The 26,512-nt window shown below is 42.3% G+C and overlaps 1 protein-coding gene across 4 annotated transcripts in view; it reads right to left on the bottom strand.

Annotated features, from left to right (window-relative positions):
• CMIP (c-Maf inducing protein) overlaps window positions 1-26,512 on the bottom strand; it is a 347,152-nt gene that overhangs the window by 68,368 nt on the left and 252,272 nt on the right. For all 4 annotated transcript variants that reach the window (XM_069216306.1, XM_069216304.1, XM_069216305.1 and 1 more), the window contains 6 exons: window positions 21,193-21,354; window positions 19,933-19,974; window positions 17,032-17,094; window positions 13,159-13,239; window positions 7,751-7,854; window positions 3,515-3,619 (listed from right to left, as the gene is read on the bottom strand). In XM_069216306.1, coding sequence (XP_069072407.1) covers window positions 3,515-3,619; window positions 7,751-7,854; window positions 13,159-13,239; window positions 17,032-17,094; window positions 19,933-19,974; window positions 21,193-21,354 — 557 coding nt within the window. The remainder of the gene's footprint in view (window positions 1-3,514; window positions 3,620-7,750; window positions 7,855-13,158; window positions 13,240-17,031; window positions 17,095-19,932; window positions 19,975-21,192; window positions 21,355-26,512) is intronic.

Genomic DNA, 26,512 nt, shown 5'->3' with positions numbered 1-26,512 from the left:
CACACAGCCACTACGTGTAAGTTCAGGTTCAGGGTTGTGTAATGTTGAAAATATCATCTCTATTATTGGCTGGAAGAAGTTGATTTTGAAGCCCCCAAGTGCTACAATGGTTTCTTAGCTTATGGATGGCCACTTGGATGCCTCGGTAAATTCCCTCAGAGTGTCCTGAATAAGAAATATCTTTGTGCACGAGGGTTTCACTATATTCACCATGATCAGATTCAGACACTACTCTGAAAAGCTGATTTGTTTTTATGTTAAATTAATTTACACAGCCTACGTACACTGAACTTTCATGGTGCTAATGGTACACGGGAGCTTAATGTACATAGTGGATACCATGCAGTTACCTAGGAACCAAGTAAGTGTTAAGAAATTGTCTAAAGCATGCAAAGAATAATTCAACCTGGGATTGTGGGAGGGAATTCCAGAGGTGTGCTGCTGCAACAGAAAAACAGGGATTGACAAATCTAACCCTATCAGTTTTGGGAACGCACAGAAGGGACATATTATTAGATCTTAGGTTATGAGGGTCAGAGTGTCTAGCATATTTCACTGCCATGAAGTCAGGAAATGCAAAATAGATCATAAATAATCATACCTTGAAAATTATCAGTTGGCGTACAGGAAGCCTATGTACTTGCCTAGAGACTGGTGAAATATGCTGAACTTTTGGTTTGTTTCAAACTGTTCTAGTGTTTGCAACAACTTGGAGAGAGAGTACTGTCTTTGTGAGAGCAGATGCAGAACAGAATTTCTGTAATCAATACGAAACCAGATCAGACCATTAATTACTGTTATATAGTGGCAGGCACTGTAGATAGTTTTTGGTGGTTAAAAGAAAGTACGGGCCACCTTCATCATGTGTGGACTAGAAGACAGGTTAGAGTCTAAAGGGATCCCGAGATTACACAGAGAAGAAGAAACTTTCATTGGGGACCCATATGGATGGCCAGTTCGGCACATTATTAATTAATGCCCCTTTTGGAACTACAATCAGTTCTGTCATGGAAATGTTCAGTCTGAGAAAGTTCCTGGCCATTCCCCAATGGACCATAGGAAGAGCATAAGGCAGAACATGGGAGAGAGATGATCAGTGTTCAAAGCTAACGGTCAACTGCACTGGACCCTAGCATGATTTGCCCCTCGAGAAGTAGCAATAGCCTCGAGGCTTAAACTCTTATAACTGAATTACCTCCACACCACCTACATCATCCCGCTTTGACTTTGACGAGCCAGCAGGACCCCGAGCACTGAGAGTCCCCAAAGTTCTTGCCAGATGCCAACTTTTATCATGTAGCGTGGCAATGTCCTCCCATTGCAACCTATTGGCAGAACATTATGACCACCCTGGCCCAGGTACTGGGAACCCACATCACTATTACATCCATACAGATACTCCAGGGTGTACTGTACGATGTTGGGGATGGCTGAGGAGATCGGTGTCTAAATGGGTTGGCAACAACCGTGGCAAAGCAAGACATGCCTCGGAAATGGAGATCACACACAACACCTACTCTCCTTGAGTAGTGCAGGGGGACGGACTGGTGTGCGCAACTGTAGAAATCCATTTACACTGCCATGCATTGCCCTCGGAAGCACTCCCGGATATGGGACAAGGATGGACTACTATAGACTAGGCAATTAGTTCCCTCACAAGATGACATATGCAAGGCGGACTGGCTGCACTGGGGTGTACGGGAGGAAGTGCAGTTCTATGTGATGCATGATTTAGGTTGCTGTATGCAACTGGAAAATCGATAAAGCTGTTTATCAAAAAAAGATCAACTGGGTATCATCTGCATACATGTGAAATGTAACTATCAGTTTAGATAGCAATTGGGCAAAAGGATGCATATAGATGTGGGTGGAAGTTCGGAACCCTCTGGGTTTTATATTTCTCTTCTTTGCACTAGCATCCATGCTCATTTTTATCTCCTGTAGCAGAAAGAATACATCTGAAACCTTTGGGTGGGTATTGTGACATGGGGTGTGAGGATATCAGAGAGAAATTTGCACTGAGATACCTATGTGTGGCTGATGATCTTTATAAATTCTATTTAACATAATATAAACATTATACATACAGACTGTTTAATTACATAAAGGAAATCAAAAGGTAAACGATATTGGCCAACACTGCCCATGCTAAAGTTACCTTATTAGAATATTTTATTTTGTATTTTTACAGATAAATTGATGCTTAACGTATACCTTTCATCTTAGGTTAGCAAAATATGACCATGGATATTTATTATATAGCACATCTCTTTCAGAATACCCAGCAGCAGCTCCTGGTAACCCACTCAGGTTTGTTCTGAGGTTGCTAGAAAAGGTCCATTTACCACAGGAACAGTAAAAACACAGAAATGAGCACAGGACGTGCTTGTCCATATGCTTAGATTTATGCTGCCTTTTGGGTTTCTGCTCGCATTACTCTGTATTCATAGTGCTACAGAAGTAAACATGGAAAAGATTGCTAGACGATGGTCTGATGTCGCAGACACTCCTCCAAGAGCACACGATGAAAGGCAACAAGGCAGACTGCATACTGTATGTCATACGTCAGGGTGTTTTAAAAATGTAATTTGTTGCATGCACTTCATTAAAGGTGTTCTCTTTCTCAACAGTTTCACATGGATTGATGGGTACTGTTTTGGCTCTTCTCCTGTATGGGTAAGACATATGGGTGCTCCGTCCTACAACTCCTGAGGGATCCACGTACTAATACCATACTCTAAAGTGCAAAGTGGATTCATTGAGCATACGGTAAGATTCTCAGTGGAAAGGACTTTTGTTGGGGGCAGCCTATCAACCCCATCCCAATCTGACAATGACCTGTGAATAACTCATTTGGAGGATCCAAATCCCATAATACACTCATTTCTAGTTACATTTCTGCTGGTTCCCAGTTGTGCCTTTCCATAGGTTAATCTAGCTAAGGAGGCAGGGCCTATGAAGTACTGGCCCTTCCAAGGGAGCAGGGGCTTTAAGGGTGAGCTCTATATCTTCTAAGAAATAAGGCACTTTGAGATAGAGAGCAGAATCATTTAACAAAGGCAGATGACTGGCACATCCAATGAAGCAGGAGCTTTGAGACAGAACACAGGAAATTCTAAAGCGGCAGGGGCATTCATACAAAGCACTGTGCCGTGTATTGCAAGTCGGGGCTTTGATACAGAGCTCTGGATCTTCTAAGGAAGACACAATGAGAGACCGAGCTCTGGGCATTTCAAAGAAGCAAGGACTTTAAGATAGAACACTATCTTCTAAAGAAGAAGTGTCCTTGAGACAAAGCACTGGACAGTCTATGGAAGCAGAGGTTTTCAGACAAAGTGCTGGACCTTTGAAGTAAGCATGCACTTTGAAACGGAGCACTGCATCTTCTATGAAGAAGCAGGAGTGTTGAGACAGAAGGACGGGGGATTTGAGTGTAAGCGCTGGACCCTCCAAGGAAGAAGAGGCTTTGTATTAACCAGGTTCTGAACTGCGCTGTCATTGGAGTCTTACTGACCTGTTGATAAATTCTTCATAGCAGGAATAAATGGCTGCAAGGCAGACAGCTACGAGATTGGGTAGCACTCGCGGATGAGGGCAATTTGCGGTAGGTCCATGCATGCTGAAAAAAAAAAAACAAATAAAGAAAATTAGAAGAAATACAGTTGATAGTAAGGATTGTGTGTCAAGCCCAATAATGTTCTAAACATTTAGATACTGTGTCACAGGGCGAGAATAAACATTACTTCAGCCTTTCCCTCCACTGATTAGGTCCATACTAACCCTTGTAATATCTCCCTTCATGGTTTCAGCATTTTGCCCCTTTAATGGACTACTCCATGGATGTACCCTTCACACCCTTTAAACCTCCTCAATGGACTAAATGTTCAATCCCTATACAAATCAGTCTTTTTTAGGACTGCAAGACCAAATGGTTCCACTAAAGAGCGCAATGACTACAGCTTCCACAATGCATGACTTTGTTGAACACCATGAGAGTGGAATGTATGCACCAAGTGGCATGGACAATGGAAAAACACTGGAATCAAACTTTGTTGTTCCTTTCCTTGTTGACATTGTACAAACCTAGACAAACATTTGTCCCTTACTTCTCCAGTTCCTTGTGACTTGAAGTCAGCAGACTGACACACATAGTTTGTGTTCCTATTTCCTTTAACCTCCCAGTGTCGTTTACACCTCACCAATACCGGTGACACATTTTCTTCAAGACAAACAATGCTATTTTAAGTTTTCTTCAGACCAGAACAAATTATTGGCGTTAACGGGGCAGGCTGTCTGTCTGATTTGGTCACTGCCCTTTCCAGACCCACAGTGTATCCCCTTCCCACAGATAACCCTTTGCACACCCTTAACTGCTGCTCCTCTGTGTTCCACTATTCTACTATCTGCTCCCATGGTATCATGCATCTTCCAATCCTCTGCTATCATGCCAGTAGGGTGTGGCCTCCCACCTTAACTGTTGCCATGGATTCTGCTTTTACTGATTCATGTCCCCTTAACTCTACCTTCATCACTTCACCCATTGCTGATCTAATCTCACTCTCTTATCCCCACTGTTGTCTCTGAAGCAGCTCTCTTAACTTTACTTCCGTAAATTTCCCTTCCCCAATATATTCTTCCGCCTTATTGTCTATTCTTACCTTTGATTCCGCCTTCCTTAATTCAGCTTTCACTGAACGAATCCCCCACATTAGCTCTCACTGCTTGAGCCTCCCAAACTCTATTGTTCTGATTTCAAACTTCCTCAGTTTAATCTCCCTCCCTGACTCTCACAGAGTATTCATTCAATCCCCCCTTAACTCTATCCTACTGGATTCAGCCTAACATCTAACTGTCAACCCTTTCTCTATAAATTCCGTAAAACTAACCACTTTCTGCATTAACAGTCCCCATCCACAAAGATCTGAAACTACCTCCTACTCTCTCCCATATGGACTTGGGCCTCCCCCTTAACTCTCCTAATTCACCTGGATTCACCCTCCCTATACTGTTAGCTCTCCTCAACAATGTTTTCAGTCCCGCCCCTTAACTTCCCTGTACTCCAAAACCAACTGTACATTACGCCTAGAGATTTGAGTGCGAGTGATCTTTATTCTCTGTTCAATAAATTCAGACTCTGCTTCACTTGCCAAATGACACATTTATGGTACCTGCAATCTAGAACAGAGATGGAACTGTTGCACAGTGATAGTGTTATATAGTGGTCTGGTCTCAGTTCAAGCAGAGCAAGTAGTGATGCTTCCAGCTGTGAGGACATGTTCACCAGCTCAGTCACAAGGGAGGTTTGGAAGAACATTTCCATCATATCAAACCAGACCTCCCGAGTTAGATGGCAGACTCACAAAAAGGAATCTAAGGAATCCCCAGCAACACGTGCACATTTTCAAGGTACAATTGCTAATCAATAAGGCTTGAGTTACTTGTGATCCATTCAAGAGAGGACCTGGCTTGCTCGCTCAGGCTGGACTGCTCCTATTGAAGCAAGAACAAGAGGGGAATTTGAATTTGGCTGATTCTGATTTGAGGCGTCATGGTGGGCAAAAGAATGATGGATTGGGATGGTATCCCAAGTGATTGCCAGTGGTTAGACTTATGGGCAGCATACCTCCTATCACCATTTGTGTGTTTGATGTAACACACTAAGTGGCCAAGGGTATGCCCCAACATGGGTATCTTGCTCACTCTGCCACTGGAATCAAGCTAACCCAACTCAAGAGGCCAAATCAGGCTGAAACCAGTCTTGCATTGCTCGTGTTCCAATTCAAAGAGGATCTGGCTTGACAGTACGGGCTGGACTGCTCTTAATGGATCAGAACCAAGACTGATTTGTAAATGGCTCGGTCTACTCTGAGAGGGCATAGTGGGCAAAAGAATAATGGGTTGGAATGCTACCCTGAGCGACTGTCAGTGATTAGACTTACTGCAAGCATTCATCCCATCATCTTTTGCGTGTTTAATCAATAGGGTGTTGTAGCTCCCAATCACAGTTTATTATGTGCAACCTTTGTCTAATGTGCTGCTTATAGATAATTGGATGAAACTAGGGAGCATTAGTGAGAACACGATGAACACTTTGTCTTTGTTTTCTATCAATCCACAGAGCCTGTCTGGACTGTTCATCCGCTATGTATCCCCCTGAAATGCACCTTGAAACCACTGTGATGGCACGAGGGCACCTTATGAACAGAAGCAGTCTTTCACTTTTTGAAAACCACAGAAACAAAGAACGGACTTGAGGAACAATGAACAGGTCCTTATAGAAATACTCTGAAAATGTGAGAAACATGCAAACATGCAATATTTGGATCACTTGAGTAGTAATATCACCTAGACATGCCCTGTTAGTACAGGGTCAGTTTAGTGCATCAAAGTTACTATGAACAGAACAGTCAAGATACCCCACCAGGGTGTGGTGTACGCAGACATAACATGCATGGGGTCAGCTCAAAATGCTGTGCCATATGAGCAGACGCATGTTTTAACACCTGCACTGTGAGAGACTGAAGCCCTGTGCAAAGTCTGCAGTGATGGAACATTGTGCACAAGAGTCAAGAGAGATGTGTTCATTCTAGGCAGACAGAAAGCCTGCACCTCAAATGTGCTCAAGTTGGAAGGCTGCCTATTGGCTACAGTATTGCTTATTTTTTTGGCGCTGCTGAAGATCGTTATCTGGTCACTCTGACTTACGACAACATGATCAAGGTGGTTAAATCTTACAGAGTGAGTCTTTCTGTGAGGAGGGACAGGAACAACCTCTCTTGGGAACCTTCAGAGTTGAGAAACCTTTAGTTCTGCCTGCTGATCATCAATGCCAAATTGCCTTGTCTTACCCAAGAAAAAGAGGAACAGCTGCTTCAGAAGGCTAAAATCGAAAGACATCAACAAAGAACACTCCACTGACACAGTGATAAACCTCTTGCCTGTCAGTAGTAGATATACTAATCACTGAAGTGGAAGGATACCACAACATCCCCACAGGAAAAAACACTTTACTTCCACAAATGGATTATCCAACAGACACAAGGCATAAACATACAAGGTACCCCTGATCCACAGAGGTGAAGATCTCTGGTCCATTGACAGGAGGAGGAGACAAAAGGTAAAAGGGCAAGCCCATCACACAGACGCTCACACATTAGTGAGGGTAAAACCAAGTAAACAAATGTCAGGAACGTCACATGGACATTATCTACAGATCAAGAGAAGAACAGCCAACTAGCGATGGTGAAGGACAAAACACAGATATTCCATTCAGAGACAGAGACTCTTTACACAACAGTGGACATGAAACCAATAGCCGAAAGGGAGGAATCAGACTTAGTCATGTTATTCACAGATTGAAACTTCTTATACATTGATGCAATGACAGGCAGCAGGTGGAGGCTAGAGGCACTACATATACAAGTTATGACTACAGAGCCGGAGATACTACATATCAATGTTGACAGCAACAGGTAAAGACTAAGTCATGAATGTCACATGGACACTCCATCCACTGGTGACCAGATCTACACATCAAACTGGTATGGTCAACAGGTGGATAACGTGCCCAATCTAGAAACACATCCTGGGCAGGCCACAGCATCTAAGATTCTAGTCTTTGAAGCACCCATGCACTAAAACATAGATGCTTACTCCAGTAATCAGATCCTACTCACTCCTACGGAATGTGTTCCATAAAGCCAAAATGCTAAGAAATAGATAAATGCAGAAATAAGCAGATGATACATACCTCTGGATAAACTTCTTCACCACCTCCATGCCAGCGTTAAGCTCATTCAGCGCCAGGATGTACTCCTGTGTGAAGAGTCTCAGCCGAGGGCATTTCCCGAAGTCCTGTGAAGAGAAGTTCAGTCTTAGAAGGACACAACCAGCTAGTTTTCATTTCACTTTACATACACGAGAGGCTATAAATAATCTCTGGGATTTATCATATGGCAAGACTATTTTGTTTTATGCCAGTTGTCCCACTTGGATTCCCCAGCAGAAAATTATGAGAACACAGAAAACTACAAATTCCTTGACACTTTCTGAACTGTGGAATTTATAACCAATCAAAATTGTGAAAGAACAGCCAACCACTAGAGGCAAATTGTGTGTGTATGCAAAGCATCTGTGTTGCACTAAAAGCATTATCTTTCCTGTCAGCTTCTCAGCATTTCTTTAGGATCTTATTGGTCATATTTAAAATATTGTCCTTTAAAAATCTGATCTTATTCATGTCCACAACCATAGAATACTAGCTGTATTTTATTTGATCCTCTTCTTATTGTTTTTTTTTTTAATTACAAGGATACATTTCAGATGACAATTGTACTGTCTTGTACGGTAGTATTTATATAGAGCTTGCGGGTAGTCCCCATGTACGGTACTGAAGTACTTATGACAGGTATGCGAGAATGTAACTTTGAAGATATTCACAGATTTCTACGACCGCCGATTCTGTACTTAGTTTTCAGTGTGAGTGTGCATTTGGATCAGTCCTGTGGCAGTCTAAGGCCACTTATTATGATGCCTCAAATTCCATGGGAGGTAGAATTAGTTGCCTCGCTTCTCTAGCTAACAAAACATATCTGCACTGATGATCTTCTACAGACGATCTAAATACACCCTGGGCAGCTCAGAGTAAAGATGTTCTTAGTAAGATGGATAAAAAGATTATGAACTTTTTTATTTTCATTTGATGCAAAAAACATTGTACAAAGATACAGAACCGTTCTATAAGACCATGAACAAGAACATATTTAGAGGTGGTGCAAGTACTGAGTAATAATTGATGCTATGACAAAGAAGTACTAATAAAATACCTATAGAACATAATATTAAGGTATCCTTCTAGTCATTTGAGGATAAGTGTTCGCTGGATCGGGATGTTGAAGAGGTGGACCCAGGATCAATGGAGTACATATGAAGTAATTTGCTGCCGAGGCTCTAGGGTTGGAAGATGTATCTTTTTGGAGAAATTCCCAAATAATCAGTGATCCCTTAAACTCCAAAACCTTGGTGTGACTGTTCCTGTGAACTCCATTAGAGGACGACTGTGTGAGGACAACAGAGGACTCACTGATACAGAGTATCTCTGTACCACAGAAAAAACGGCAAGACACAACTTACTGTGTCTCTGTGGTTCTAAAGTCAAGTTCCCATTCAGAGCTAACCTCACTGCATGGTAGTATGTTTTGGAAGAGTGCCCAAACTCAGCAAAAGCAGAGATTTGAAATGTCAATTTCGGCCAAGATTTGGGTTTAGTTACACAGCTGAACAAAGTCTTATCTTGTCCTCAAGATATAATGATTGCTCTCAGTCCTTTGATGTCAGCTGCATTCCACACTGGATTGATATTCGAACGATGAGAAGGTTTAAGGTGCTTCAGACATCTACAGATGTGATTACGTCAAACCAACATCAGATAGCTGTACTGGCTGTCTGCGGGGAAGAGGCTGGGGGTTAAAAGCATCTGTTTCTCATATAATGTTCTGCGTGTGGGCCGCCTGTAACACCAGATGCCTCAATGCACAAAATATTAGTCCTTTGAGCTTTGAAATCTGCTGACCTCAGAATGTTAAATATTTCTGGATTTCACATCTCCCCAGTCGTGCTCGACCTCAATCTGTGACGATTCCTCCAGAAATACAATTTATCTCAGACAACATGGTATTTAGCTAAATGTATAAACTTTCACAAAAGCATTGTATATTTCAAAATTAATAACTCTGAAGCTAAATAGCAATATGTATATTTCTGAACTGTACATGTTTTGTTAGTTTTTCTCGTCTCTGTATTTTTTTTCTAGACCCATGCAGTGGCTGTGCAAGCATGTCAAAGACCCCAAAGAAAGCAAGGAAAATTCCCCTCCTTGTCCCAAGTTGGGCACCAAAATACAAACATTAAGTAGGATGCAGTGGGTCATAGCATCTCTATGCCCCTGGCCATACAACATTTTGGTAATTAGAAACCAAAAGAACTTTACTGTGTTGAGTCATTTCTATTTGCCCTCATAAAGATGGAGCAACAAACTCAAGGGTTTTTCTACATCTCTAAAGAACATCTGTGATGACAAGAGAAATACATTTTACGCCCTAGAAGACCTGAAGAATGGGGAACATTTTTATCATTTTTATCACATTTAGGAACCAGCAATGAAATGGGCAACGGTCCAAATATTCATGCATTGACCCCCACTTAGTAAGCAGACATGCAGCAGGTGTTCCTGGAAATCCAGAAGTTGACTGTTTAAGGTTATGTTTTCTGCACTGTGGTTCTCGCCATACCCTGGGGACGCTTTTGAGCTGGGTGGAATAAGGGTGCTTGTGAGGGAGAACTATGGCAAACTCATTGATGCATAGAAATAAACAAAGTCGGTGCTGACATTTCTAAAGAAGAAAGAAAACAACATGGTGGGTGGCAATACTGTACTTGTGCCTACGGCAAGTCCTGTCTGAAGAAGAGCGAGCAGACTTTTAGGTAGGTGACAAGTGCTGCAGATGTGTGCGAGGGAGGTTCAGGGGGGTGACAACTCCATATTCAATTTAGTATTTCAGTTCAACACCTACCTATGGACATCAACAGGTCTTATTCGATCCCAGAGTCAGCCATGAACAATGTTGCCATAATTAGTGGTTGTCAACTTATTCTGTTCGGTTTTAACTTCTAGTGTGCAGTTGGGCTTGTAGGAAGTATATGTTGACTGTCTATTGATGCTACTTTTCCCGGAAGGTGAGAGGCTGGAAATCAATAATTTTTTCAGCTCCTAAAATTAAACCTCTAGAAAAAAATGATTAAAATGCTTGATTCCCAGCTTGCTTCATTTGGCAAGTTTTTTTATTGCCCTATTCAATAACAACTTCTTAAGCTAGCAGTCCAAGTTCCTAATTTAGATGGGCTATTTGTCATGATGTATATCTGGTTTCAGACTCTTAACATAGGTTAAGAGATTGTGCAGAGGGACAGGCAATCAGTGACAGCACTAGCGCCTGAAGAGGGAGGTCATACAAGCCAATAGGCACAAGAAAATTCCTCCTTTGGCTAAGCTAAACATGCAAGTCATTGAAAAATATTGTCTACTACTGAACGAATGAGTTACTTTGCACATCAGTAGCTATGCATACCGTGCATCACCTGGACATATGAAGTTACCACATTTACTGCAACACCATATGCAGACTATCTCCAACTGCTGGGCATGGTACAGACCTACGTTACACTGAAAGCATTTCCAATATGGCAATCTGTCAAGCAAATCGTGTACCCTTCAAGCTCACTGTATTTGACCTAGCCACCCAACTCACAGACTGAACACAATACCTACATTAAATCATCATAGGAAGACTCAGGCCCCAATGTGTGATGGAAATCTTGGAATCACGTGGAAGGTTTGCAAAATGCTGGCAGGGCTCAGGGGCATGCTAACACCATACTGTATAATCTACAACTGCTCTGAAATGGCAGAAGGTATAAAATGGCAAGAGAAGGGCTACACAGTCCTTCAAGGCTCAGCTGAAGTGCAAAAAGATCTGACTTGATGACTACCTGCTTGCTCCCCAAACTAAGAACCCCTGCTATTCCATGCGTACCTTCTGATTCCGGATACTGTTTCCGGTTGCATCCGTGTTCGTTTTTTGTGTACGACACTTACTATTCTTGTACAGAATTGTGGCCTTTGTATTCATATTTGAATCACCTCCAAGGACAGATTTCTATTCTAAGCACTAGCTAAAATCCAAAAGCAACTTTTGGGGAAGGTTTTATTGACCATTGCGAAATGTACAAAAGACGTTTATAAGCCTCAGAGAATGGCCCGATGCCAATGCTATGGCCTCTGAGCTGCAGTGGGTTGGCGCGTCTGCTCTGGAAATGCCAGAAGTATACAAAAATGTTACACAGACGATGGTACTTTTCCCCAGTGTAAACTCAGATACATGAAAGCAGACACTGGTCTCCAGTCGGACACTTGGAAACACATAGCCGTGCCAGAGGTGCCGGGCTTGATGCTTCGTGAGTCGGTGGTTAGACTCAACAATCACAGAGCATCCATCTGCAAGTCTTCCCTCTCTGGAGCCCAGACACAGATTATAAGGGTCACTTTCAGTATTCAAAGCAAAAGCGGTCAGAGGCAATCTCTGACCATGTTAAGTTGAGCTCTCGTAGGTACCAGGGGAAAAAGTTGTTCTGATCATTGGGATATGTATTGGTGAATCAATGTTCATTCTGTACATGGTCAAAAAAAAAACAAGCGCTTAACAACAGAATAAGTTCAGATGTTATGTACAAACACAGAAGGAAGCGAGTATCGTACTACAGAAGTCACAGCAGAGATTCAGCACAAAGTGAGGTACAAAAAGCGTGTACACTTTAAAGAATAAAAAACGTAAGCAACGAAAAGAAATGCAATAGAGGACACCCATCATGGAAAAATTGATCAGGACTTATTCTTCACAACGACCTTTGTCATTCCACCTTCAAGACAAGAGTCACTAAGGTCACATTTTTCAGCCCTAGTCGTATGGCTCTTTTTATATATTCACAAAATGGAGACCTCCTCCCACTTGGTGGCAGGCACTTCTCAGGCAGTGCCTATTAGGCAGTGAAAGGGAACCAAAATTCTTAGATTTTTGCAAGCTCCAAGACTCCTTTAGTATCGGCTAATCATCTCCATTTTCGAAACCCTATGCATCACAGCAAAATATAAATTATGTAATAATGAAATCATAAAGGACGATCGTATATTTACGTTGATATTGTGGACGCACGCTAGAATACACCATCAATGTATCTCCTGGCTAGTTTTAGTGCCAGGCGTTGAGATTTTGCAGTCAGAATAGGGAATAGTGTGTGGTATTCCAATTGCCACAAATCACACATTTCTTTATCTTACAACTGTAGGAATTTATGCGGCTCAAAGTGAAAGATCAAATGCAATTTGTGCTCAACTTGCAGTTTAAATTTGGGCCCGAAACAGTGGCACTGGTAATGAGGCCATCAGTTGTTTAACAGACTATCATGAAGGGTCAGACCATCTGCAGGTATCTTTACCATTGGCAAAGAAGTGTGACAATCTAGCACATGTTCATTAGTTTGCGGAGGGGCTGCCTGGCACAGCCAACCAACGTGCTTAAAGTTCATACTACAGAAGACACTCACCATGTTATGCTTAAGGATTCGCTGCACCACTGGTGTGAACACTTCGATTACAACCATCGAGCGAGGACGCTCCCTGCAGTGCTAATATGAGAGAACAGTAATTAGCGTGGTGCACAAAACACAAGAAAATACTTACTCAATGAAGATTATTTGCTCCCTTGGAGTAGCCTTCCATGCGGCAGTACAGAAATGGACCAACCATGTGCAAATCCGTGCAACGATGCCCCAAAGTAATCACCACAGACTATACTGCTCGACTCACTGCCTTTAGCATGAGATGAGAAGTAACTGAAGAATTGTTACTAGCAGGCCTTTGTCAATGAAGTTCAGCTCCAGTCCATAGGTATCAACAGATGTGTCAATACCTGGATGTGCCCATTTCCGGTTTGGGGCACTCAACAGGCAGTACTAAATGTGACTAAAATGCCAGACTTAAAGCATTTTAATTTCTAAATCTTCAGCCAAACACTTCCTGGCAGATGGCTCCTTTATAGCCGCTAGGCTAGCCCAACACAAGCATTCAGGATTGGACAGATTTGCACATGGGTGGCCCAGTTTCATAGTTGCATGCACACATTCTAAAATGATGGAATACTGCTCTACAACCTTACTAGTAATAGTCCCTGTAGTCAAGAAGGTCTGTCTCAAGCATTTGCATCTCTCTCTGCTAAAACCATTAAACAGTGTAGGCGTTTTGGTCTTATTAAAAAAATCATATCTGTAAGCTGTGATACCTGTTCTTGAACTAACATAAGTAAAACGAATTTCTTACAGTAAACCAGGTTTCTGGGCACAAGAGACCTCCTTTGCCTGGGGCCACACAGTAATCTACATAAACGTTCCTACTGTTTGCAAAGATCAGATGCAAGTTAAGACAAATTACAACAAATATTGATCTATCTACATCCTCGGAGTCAAATACGTTTCATTGTTGATCTGGAGAGCTGATTAATACTAAAGTCAAATTAACCAGGAACTCTGTACAGCGTGTGGTACACTGCGCCTCTAGTCTGTTTACTGGCGGCATTACTTCCTGTGACACAAGATGAAATTAGAACCAGGTTCTAATTATGTGCTCCTGAACAAGTAAATAGTGCTACAACTGTCCACAGCCACGGAAGAGGGTAGAGTGTTAAGTTCACAGTCATTATTGATTGAAATATAGGAGGGTCTGGTCCATTGGTAGAGCTCGCAATTCTGGAGGAGGGGAAAGAGCATGTCTAATGCAGTGCATTGCACTCAAGGCTATTAGATTCCTTTTTCAGGAAATAATTGTCACCAGTTCCAGGCTCAGGAGGAAGTCAGAAGAAGTTTTATAAAACTCCATAGAACTTCCAGATGGAGCAGTCACATACCTGTCACCAGGGTTAAAGCATTGTCTGTGAGCAGGTACAGACACCTCGGTCATGTGAAGGTGGTACCTTTCCTCCTGCCGTGACAAAGCAAAGGCCATAAAGTGGTGGCAGGAGGTGGTGGTGGTGGGGGAGGGCGGTCAGGGGAGTCAACATATTTGATACGAGTACAACATAGAATAAAAGCATCAATTTCCTCGGGGCTGTACAAAGCCACATGTAGTCCTTTAGCTAATTATCAGAGTGCTCTCCAATATTCATTACCTTAAAGAGTCACATTGGGTGAGAGGGAGCTTTTTATCTAACCTAACGCCTGCCATGGTGGAATGATACACAGCATTCGAGCCATAAATCAGAACTCAGGCTTCAGCTAACCATGCAGTGCTTGCTCTTTCACACAAGGTACTATATGCCTTATACCATTTTCTGAATTGCGGTCCATCTTTACTAAAGAGAGGAAAAATAGCCCTATGGTTTGCAGCATACTTCATTCATTCATGCAGTCATTCATAGGCGACAAGGAGACATTAACGAACGGTGGACTGGGTGAATTGGTCCAAATCAGATCCAAACCTCTTCACCTACAATTAAAGAGCAATGTTCAAGCCACACTTGAAACACACAGCTTTGTTTTCATCTCCTTTGTAAATGTGTTACAATGTATCTGGTTTTTCTGGAAGCTGTGTTCGGTCCTAGGCTCTTCGCGATTGTCAAGAAAAGAATCACAGTTACTCCATGGGTGAAGCCTTGAAGTTAGGACTGTAAATTCGAAACCATTGAAAAGTCTATCACAGTTAGTAGTTTCCCAGAAAACTGCAAGTCGTGTTTGCAGTTGGACGCTGGTTCTAAAAATCTCAAGACGTTGTTAGGCCTGAAAGTAACTTTGGAATCTAATGTCCGACTCAATATTCAAGTCTAAAACTAACATCAGAATCTGATTTTTAACATATATCCTCCTAAGTCTGCAAAGAACTGCCTAACTACTATCTTCCATGGAGACCTTAATTAATGCAGAGATCCTCCGAATGCACAAAACGATGTAGATGTAGTAAAACATGCGAATAAATGTATCTAAAGAATATTGATCTTAGTCTATTGGCAGCTCCCGGTGCACGGCCCGATGGACATGGAGATGCATTTTGAAAGGTAGGCATCAATTGCCACCGTATTATGAGCCTCAGCAACTCATTAGAACCGATGAGACCCTTTCTGTAAACTTTTTTCAGTGACATGAAACAGAGCCCGGAAGAAACACTACGATGAGAAGTCCTACATGCATTAAATGAATGCTGTTTTTAGATATGCAAGGATATCTTCTCCACTGGATCCACTCTTTGTGCCACTACTTTCCCTAAAACACCCTACACTTTATAACAGAAGTCAGGAAAATATAATGGAGACAAATCAACGCCATCAACCTACCCACTTGACAGAAAGGTTCCACATTTCAGGTGTATTGCAGACTTTCAGAAGGAACCGCTCCATTCCTACAGTACTCAGGTGCTCCCAGAAAGCCAGGCTTTGACCCAGTCATTCTCGGGATATTTCCCACTGTGTGAAACAGACCACACAGTGAAGCGCATACTACTGTCTGCCTTTCAAACGTAAACCTACTATGTGTTTGCAAAGCACCACAATGTCACCTTGCGCGTTACTGTGGAGCACTGGGTTCCACAAGAGGAGTTAGAGTCCAGCTGAATGAGAACATGGATCCTGATCTTCAAATGCCACCCTCTGAGCTGCAAGTTTTCACTCAAACACCTGTATGGTCAAACTCACAGTTGCAGTTGAAAGCACCTTGGGGTGGTATTTGGTGGACTGCACTCAGTGGCATAATAAAAGCTGAGGGGACCCCCCTGCAAAGTACATGAGGCGCCCCCCCCTCCCTCTGGTTTCAGTCTGGTGCTCTTAGGCCAGTGTACCAGGCTGAGGGGGACTGCGGAGCTTGGGCCTCCCTCCCTTCTGCACCGTGGGCGATACGGGGCATATGTTACTCAACTGACTGCGCTATACAAAAACCACACAGCAGTCTGAATAGCTCATTTTCTTTGCAGTTTCTTGAATATGGGAACGTTAGGGCCTTCCCTCAAGCTGGGATTGAGTTAATTCTAAAGTGTGGGTCCCTGTTCTCCTACGGGCCTACCACTAGGCTTAGCCTTTAAATGGTCATCGTTGAATATGATTTAAAGTGGTTGACCGAAGGGTTGGGGATGTAGTCTTCAGAGGTAGCATGCGCCTTTGCCTCAGCATACTATGGGTATGGGGCACAGACTCCAAACCTAATTCTTGATCCATTAAAGAGTCGCCTCGTCAACATCCACTCACACAACAAAATACCCACTCGCCTCTCTCACCAGAACTAATCACAGAAGCAGTAATGCACCTATGCATATCTCCGTATGAAGACACCTCATCAACCTTATCCTTAAAGAATCCTGCCCTGCCTCTTGCAGAAGTAGGGCTGAATGTGCCTGCTATAGAAAAACTCAAAATAAATTAAACAAATAACGAAAGCCCATACCTTGCAGAAGAATTCACAGAGGTCGGGAGGTGGATGGTTATTTTCCAGCAGGGGTGCAATTGCCTTAAATACATACAAAACCTTGTTTCAGTGAGAATACATCATGAAAGCGTGGCAACGTTTTTGAATAAGCAACTACTTAGCACTGTCAGAATAAGCTCATCCAAGGGGAAAAACGAGGCGTGAGTTAGGAGCTACGGACGTGTGTGTGTAAGCAGTGTGTGGCCATGTTTGGAACACGCTGGTTTTTCCTTATGCAAAAAGATATATGCAGGGAAAAAGAGGTACATGCGTTTTCTTCTTCAAAACTTACATTTATCTCAGATACATTATGGAAACGACAATGTATAGTCCAGGATATTTATTTGATTTAAATAAACCCCCTGCACCTATAGATAGATAGAATATTCCTTTCTATCTTCCGAGGGTGTGTATCTTCTAGCGTGACCATCTGAGTGCATACTAACTGGAGGACCATTAATTAATAAAGGCCGCTGAAAGCCTCTTAAATAGGCATATGACGTGCTCACCGGCCTCACCCTCAGATTTTTGTCGTAGGGCCTTATTGTCTCAAAGGGCCACATAAAGGTAAATAAAACTGTGGATGTCCTGCACTGGTTGTCGTTTTTACTTTCCGTACACACTCAGGCCTTGTCCAATTTAAGGCTTTCAGACTTTACTAAGAAAACAGATATAAACAATCTGTGCAACACGTTAGGCAATTTGCTAGCAGTGCACAACTGTGAGTGCCCCACACATTTCTAGTCACCATAAAGGTTTTAGGAGTTAGATACACTCACACAATAATTGTTCTTCTCCTCTCATACTCTTACTGGTGGTCTTCAGCTAGTTTGTGGTACTCGGGATAGTACTCAGAGGGTCAAGGTGGAGGTTGCTCACCTTCAATAACAGTATAGAGCTATAAAAGCTCGCCAGCCGAATGGCTGAGGGTTTATTTAATTGAAGTAAATACCCTGGGCTATACACTACTGTTCCTGCAATTGTATGTGAGTCTGAGGTGTGTTTCTTGTGCAGTTCTGTCACAATGGACTCGGTTTCTCTTCAGACTCAAAGGCACTTCTCCAAGCCTTCTCCATAAACAGGAGATAAACCTTTGCAATGACAAGTGTGGTAGTGAGTGATTACCAGCCACGGGGGTACAGCCCACCCCACCCGTTGCTGCCAAAAATAATGGTGAGAAACCTGAATAACTGATTCCAAGCCGAGAGGCCCAACACTGAAAAATATGCCCACCCCAAAAAGCAGCAAGCAGTGCACATTCAAACTGAGGTGTCAGGTCATACAAGCTCTGAAAGGGGGTTCCGCGACTTCTCCCCATCGACTTCTCCCCATCGGTGTGGTTTAACATAACAATGAGGCAGAGCAACACTTTGACCCAAAGAGGTTTCTTTTCTGGGCTGCAGAAAACCATTTTGAAGCCAGGTAGTGGACATTTTCAACCAAGAAGAGATATGTTTTGGATAACTAAAGGCAAAAAGAAAATCTTTGTTGGGGGGGGGGGGGGCTGCTAGGAGGGTTGTTATTACAGTATAAAAAAAATTCAACACAGAATGTTCTCCAATCCAGTAAGTAGACTTTTGATATGATGAGGGTATGCCCTTATTTCAGAAACAAGATGTTGTTTTTTCTGCGACTAAAAGCAGCAATACACAACAATGCAGACCGGTGGTTCATGTATGATTTAACAGTCACTGTACGTTGTGTAATTTTTTTTTTTTTCAACACATTGAGAGATGTCATATTGTGAACATATATGTTAGCGCTCAACATGTCTGGGGCTCTCATTGTGGGTTTGTTTTTAAGGCCTTCACGGGCATGAGACAGTCTGTAAGAACCTTCATCAAGGCTCTGTTTTATAATAAACAAACAAGCTTAGGTCAAAGGGGTGCAGGCAAAACCAAGCCACCGTTAGTAACCGAAACTTCTGCATGGCACATTATCGGTCATTCCAACTCGTGCATCGGGCACGGTTTCCAAGGAAAAACCATGCATGGGGCGCTGTCGGTGATCAACGCCTGAGCATTGGGCAGGGGTTTTATGGAACGCACAAGTATAGGGCCTACAATATCAGAAGAGCCTTTGAAAGGACACCTGTCAACGGGGCACTTTTATTTAACTCATAAGCTTGAGCATAGTTTGTAAGAAACTCACAAGCATAGGGCAAGACTTGTAGGATACATCTATGGGCATGACTCGTGCGTGAGCAGTCTTCTGAATTACCTCCATATGTGTGTATGTGTCAGATACCAAGAAACATGTTCACGAGACACTGGTTTATGAATTTATGAAGGGAAGTCTGAATAACTGGGCACTGTTTGTGCAGACCCTGTAAGAAACTTATGTGTTTCTAACAGACAGAGACTTATTGTGGATAAGTCAGCAAATCCCTCTAAAGACAGCTGTGCACAGGGAAGGCAGTATCTAGGCCAGGCAACCATGCGCATCAGTGACAAGGCTATACTGAGGGACTGAGGATCACGTATGGCCACGCGCGGTATGTACCACAGTCACCTCTTTGGTCAAATCTGGGCAGAAGTTTATACAGTTGTTCTCAAAGCAAAGGATGCTTGAATACATCTAGGTCTTCAGAACATGGACTACATCATCAGACTTTGCTACAGGGAGGGGACATGCTCAGCTCCTCTGGACAGGTATTCTACCTGCCAAGCTCTCTTTGAGCTGGCATCAAGAACCAGGTTTGATTAACTAATATAATAAAGTCTGTTTGCCATTGTCAGAACATTGTGCACCTGTTTAGAGTCTGCGGTTGAAGATATTTTGTGTGTGTTTTGTATTGTTTAACATTCTTCAAGTAAAAGTTCACAGAATACAGTCAAAGAGGAAAGCACCCAGCATTGAAAGTACCCAGATCGTACTCACCACAATAATGTTTTCATGCTCCTGAGTGGTCAGATTCGTGTTCTACAACAAAAGCCCAGTACATTAATGATTGGACACTATGAGCATCAATAGTTAAAATACTGTACATTGCAACGCAACTGACGAGCGAACATGGTTACACCAGTGATGCAATGTGCATCGCAACATCTGCCCACTGACCATCACTGTACTGAATGGGGCCTGGAAGAAGCCTTGCATTGGTCTCTTCCTCCGACACCTCACAATGGTCTCCTCACCCAACATCTCACAATAGTGGCCAGTTATGAATGCTACTGCGAGAGGTGGAACCTGAAGGACACTCATGAATGTGCGCTGCAGGAATAAACTCCTGGTGACCTTCTTACAGCATTACCTAGAGCATTACGCAAATAACCTATAAAGGAACCATCATATGACAAAACTTCTCAGCAAAATAACATTGTTCCTCATTACACTAAATAAGAGAAATTTTTTCTCCAACCCGAGGTTCACTATGTTTACGATACCCAAGTTAGACTCATGGGTTTCAGTAGGGTGTGAAGAGAAAGATCTTTGGTCACATTAAAGAGGCCCTCTACTGTACAAACTTGTCTTTGCTCAGTCCTGCATTTTTAACAATCACCATCAACATCTGTGGGAGTCAGTAGTAAATTTCAGTATTCCCTGTAAACTCTCTAGGGCACTAAAGCTGTTGAATTTCAATCTCCTCTGGGATTAATAGAAAACCTAGAGACTGAATTGGAGAACCCTCCACAAGACCTTCTGGTGACTGAGGTATCAAAAGTAAGCAGGCCTGGATTATTTTCAGCACTAAATAATGACACTGCAATCTGTAGAACAAAAATGCACTTAATTTCATTGACTTTTGAAGAAATGTGAAGGATGCTGCTTCACTAAATTGCAACACGCTGAATGTAATCGCTTGGACTTTTTGGGATTGAATCTCATTTTTGATTTAGAGGACACTATAGGATTACTATTCAGAATCTTATAAAAACTAAAACCACTGCAGTGTTAAATCTTAGATGCTGTGAAATTGTCATGGATTAGCCTTGTTGCAACCATGTACTGTATTTGAAGAGCAGGGATTCATACAAGAGTCAGGTTTCAGGACTCCATCTTCCCTCCAATTATCCCAATCTTCTAGCTTCCACTCAAAACCACATACTAACGTTCTATTACATCACTCACTATCAGCATTTTAGACACCAGCTCATACATACAGGAAAGGGGACTCACAGGATACTACACCATGCCTACCTCGGAGAGCAGCTTGGAAACAATCTCGAGGGGCGCCTGGTGTATCGAGTCGTCCTGCAGCGGGGAAGTCAGAGCCATGTCCACCAGTGTCCTGATCTCTTTCAAGACGACCTCCCAGCGGCCGGGGTTACTCAGCACCTTCTTATATTTATAAACTTTTTTCTGCAAGAAGAACAGTAACAAAACAGAACTTGAGTCACCAAAAAAACTTCTACGATGAATTAAAAGCATTTTGTACACAACTTCATCTCTATTTGGCCGGATGATTATTTGCTCCTAGCACTAATGACAAGCTACAAGAGTTGGGTAGACACAGCTTCTGTGAGCCCATGCACAGAACTGGACATCTGCCTGTCCCACCTCTCTAGAAAGTGTAAACGTAACGGTCTACCGACACCTGAGCAGAAATTTACATGGAAGGCAGAAGGGATCCAACTCTAACTCAAGGGAAATCGGCTGAATACCGCCAGTCTCACAGAATTCTTTATCATTAAAAAAATTACTTTTGCTTAAAATGTGAAATGATCAACCAAAAAAAGGTAGAAAGACAAATGATTCATTGAACAAAATTCCATACAAAAATTAACAACAAAATTCCCAAGAACTTTGTAGACTTTGGCTCATTGCAAGCATCACCCAAATAAACTCTAGTCTAACAATAATTAAAATACAGGAGCACGCCTGCTATGTTAATAATGGCAATATCCAAATTTATATGCAACAAATGTTTGTCCATTGTGCTGTGTAAGTAGTGCATTGTGCCCGGCTGTGCCTCGTTTTATGTGAACCCAATGACTGTTTACTTTGAAGAACACATTACTTGCTATCAATTTTCAAACACTATTTTGGGGCATTTGTAGATCAGGGCATTTGTAGATCAGGGCAATGAATGGTAAATACAATACACCAAGGATTGGTTTAACGTCTCTATTAGCTTAAACGCCATAGAAACAATTAGAAAGATCCTACAAGGACTTTATTTCACCAGCAATGTTTATAAAACATCTAATAGCAGGCATCAGGTTGAACAAATTCGCCATAGTTACATGCTATAAAGCCTTGCATGGTGCCTACGGCCACAGAGTATAGTGCTACAGCTTAACACTTCAACAACAGCATAAAGTGGACTTTTGTGCAGTATGTTTATTCTTTTAAATGTACTTTTGGCAGTATTAAGAGTTCTCTATGGTTCTTACAAGTGACCTAACAAATAACACAAACACCAGACAACAGGTACGGTGCATTAATTTCAAGCACCTGTATTACCATTCTTCAGCGTAGGCTCATCAAACATGCTCTGTACAAACTTTTATAATGTACTCACAGTTTTCATATAACAATTGGTGGGATACATTTTCAAACCCAAAAGAACTATTCTTACTGGAAGTACACGATAAGAAGGCACCATCCTTTACAATAAGATCATGCGGATGTGCAGGATGTACCTGGGTACAGACAATGAGGAAGACTGAATCTTCCTCCGCATGAAACTCAGCCACTGGGTCTAAATATGTGCCGAGTGTGATATTCTGCGCTAATCAGCTGAGCAGACTACTGGATGCCAAAAGACAACTAAAATATTTTGGTTCATCTTGGCACCACCTTAAGTAAGTCACACACAGTTGATGAAGGGCTTTCCACATTTCACTGGCCTCTTCCAATATTGAAGTAGGTTTACCCGGCGCAAACACAACCAAGATGCACCTAAAACAGAGCGGAGATCAAGGTTGCTCTACTTAAACATTGAAGCAGATGTCACGGTTATTTAACATGAACCATTCATCAGTAATAATAAAAACTCACTTTGAAAGAACCAAAGCATGAACAGGCCTGGCCACCGGACTTAAAGTCAGTAGCAGTTTTAGTTGAAGGTGTGCACAGTCCCAACAACTGAAACATCTGGGATCCCATGCTTCTTCATCAAGTTGCAACTCATTATTTAGCCTACACCCCTCACTCAGATGTAGAGGACATCAGCTACATGAAGTTTTCTCCTGGTGAAGCCATGTCCTTGGCTGCACGACATACAAAAGCAGTACAGTGTCTTGTCCGTACTAAGAATGTATACTAATTTCCTAACTGTGGTCCTTTCGGAAAACTGACTACGGATTGTCTGCAGTATGCCAGATACACGAATGACTAATGTACCTGCTCCTTTATAAGACTTAGGGGGCTACAATTCTCGGTCACCTCTGCCTTGTTTTGATTTGTCACATGCGTTATCACTCCCTTTCACGTAGTGTCCCTTGCAGCATTATCACTAAGATTATAATTGTGTGGTTATTATGCTACTTCTGGGGCCAACCTCTCACAATGCAAGACACTGCTAGGCATCTGGGATCTCAAGCTTCTTCATCACCCAGAAAATGGCTGCTAGAGTTCCTATCTGCGTCCATGCAACTGGCTCATCTCGTTGAAAATCAGTCTGGTGATGGACCACTGGGCTAGTCGGCCAAAACAGGACTTGGAATAGGACCTGATTTACTGAATCCCACACTACCTTAGCTGTAGATTGACCTTCCCTGTCAAAGATGGTCCTGGATATAGTCCCTCTAATCATTACAAGACACCTCCGTCCCACTAACATTCCACCAACAAATTTCTTCCTTGTTATACACAACACGCTCTGTAGTAAAAACCCAGGTTTCCCTGCTCAGATCTCCCTCCCCACTGATTATGCATTTGTGAGACCAACTTTGGTGCCCACCTATCAGCCCATAACAGCACAGCAAACACCTCCCTGCAAGACACTCATATGATCACTACACTAGAACTATACTTCCCCCAATTCACCCTCTGGATGTCTTCCTCTTTCTCTCAAGGGCCAAACCAGTTTGTAATATTATCATCATTAGGGACGACTTGGGTTTCCATTTCCTTCACAGGCGTCACCATCTTGAATGCAGATATTGCTTTAAAAGGGCCAGGTCCACAGCCTAATGTACAGCACAGAGTACAATCCAATAGTGTCTTAATAGAAATATACTAAATAAATCACCGCCAGGCATCTACAATTCATTTTGATGCAAAGTAATAATTGACATCAAGCACAAGGCTTGATCTTGGCACACACATCATTGCACACATGGTTAAATGGAGACATCCCTTAATGATCTCAAAGATCATAACCACATGTAAAAACGCAAGTGAGTTACACAGGCCTGAGACAGATACATGAAAAATGGGCAACTGATTGCAAAGACCGGGAGAGAGACCAAGCACCCTTCATTGGTTCAGGAGTCTGCGAGACGTGTTATAGGTGGGCCTAGCTTGCAGGGGAATGAGGATTGGCCTATTGTTCCTTGGCTGAAGAGTAGCCAGGATACGATTGGCAGTCGTAGACTGCAGAGAGGCAGGGATGTTATTGGAGTACCTTAGCTGCAGTGAAGGCAAGATGGGATTGGCACTTTTTTGTTGCAAGAAGACAGCATGGGATTGGTGGTTGATATATGTGGGGAATATTGGGTAGACCTGCCAGTTGTGCGGTGCCCAGTGCGGACTTCACACTGTGCAACACCTTCGATGGTTTTTTCATAGTAATTTATGGCCCTGTAAGGTCTTGCTCCAGAGAGGCCCTATATCCGAGTTACCAGGTAAAAATATTATTTGTAAAACAGTGAGAAGATCTCCATTCAAGGACAGCTCACCAAGAACTCCTGATGTTAAGGGCATTGATAAAACGTTTCACTCTATAGGGGGCACTGCAAACTACTGGCTAGTTCTTGGGGATATGAATCAAGCCACCCACCAACCATCTGAATGTTTTGGCTATTTCAGGTTCAAAAATTACTTAATTTACTTTTTAGCAGTTGGAGGTCAGGCTAGTGTTGATTATGAAAGGATCAAACGGTTGCACCTCACTGCCAGTCTGGGAAAAGCATGAAGGAAAGAGGGTGGTGCTATGGGTCATCAGCAGTTTAGACTTTCAGAGTATATCTTAAGACATGGATTTTTTTAAGCAGATGAAGTTATGGAGATGTAAATAGAAGCAGTATAGGTTATTAGTGAAGGTAAGAATACACATATGAGCTATACAAGAGGAATTAATATGAAATAATGGGATGTAGACCTGGAACTTTGGCCATTGTTTTTATTTTCATAAAATAAAAATAAAATGAACAGGCAGATTGACCAAAGCATGTGAACTTGAAATTACATTTTCATTGAACCGTTGGCTGCAACTCATCCAAAGTGAGGACCATCTTAGATTCAGGCACGGGCCCTTGGGTATTTCACAGATGTTTGCTGCGTCTCAATAATGTCAATTTCACTCCTAGAAGTTTCAGTCAATATGACTTACCCGACCTCCATGCAACCCAGAAGTTCAGGGGTGCAGGGATCCTGCTGGGATGCGATAGGTTTTATACATATCTACTGTGAAGAGCACTCTTACTCTCATACTAAGGACTAGGTTATTACATGTGTAGGTCCTAATGAATCTCCAGCAGATCCTTAGTGACTAGAGAGGTGAGAAACATGTCAACCAGCACCACTGTAGTGTAGGTAATTCCCACACATAGATTTCCTTTCTCATATTCCTGTGAATCAGGGATTACACATACATTCGCACACTTAAGAAAATCAGACCATTATATTTGAGATCTTCCTCACCTTGTTTTTAACCTTGACATAAGTTCCATTTTGCCTTAAGTAAAGATGACCTTTTTTGACATGTATAGTCAATTTTAATCTCGCCTTTTTCAGTTCCTCAAACACTTCTATTTTTCTGTTTTTTTAATTTTTTATAAAAGATCTCTGTCAAAGAGCCGTCTTGCAGGTCCCATCAGGCATTGCAGCACCAGCCTGCCGAGGAGCAATGCCCGATGATGACGCATGTCACCTAATGGTGAGAGAGAGCTTCTGTTCCTAATAAGCAAATGCGTGTGTTGACCTTTGACTCCCATCTGATTTGGTAGCATGGAGCCCTATATTTCGGAACAGTGCATTCTTTGTTGATGATTTGTTTTATTTTGGGAGAGTATACACGACCGCATAATTTCTTCCTGTCCTTCTTCTTTCATTAGGTCATGGTGATACTCCTGCTCTTGATATACACCTGTGTGTGCATACTGAACACTATCTGATAAATCTGTGTTGCTTTTATTTACCTTTCAGTGTGTGCTTTTATAAGGATATACATGTTATGTCTGGCATCTTGGAAGGGTAACTCACGTGTCTGCATGCATGTTGCACACGTCAACCAAGTTGTGCCTAAGCATGAGGCAATATCAGATAAAGGGGCCATAATTACCCCTTACCAAATATACAATTGTGTTTTTTTTGTTTTAGAGAGCATAAAGAGGAAAAGGTCCACTTTGGT

This window comes from Pleurodeles waltl, chromosome 12, assembly GCF_031143425.1.
Source record: "Pleurodeles waltl isolate 20211129_DDA chromosome 12, aPleWal1.hap1.20221129, whole genome shotgun sequence".
Classification (NCBI taxonomy): Eukaryota; Metazoa; Chordata; class Amphibia; order Caudata; family Salamandridae; genus Pleurodeles; species Pleurodeles waltl.
Note: the sequence above shows the minus strand (reverse complement) of the source record. Positions and strands in the feature narration are given on the sequence as shown.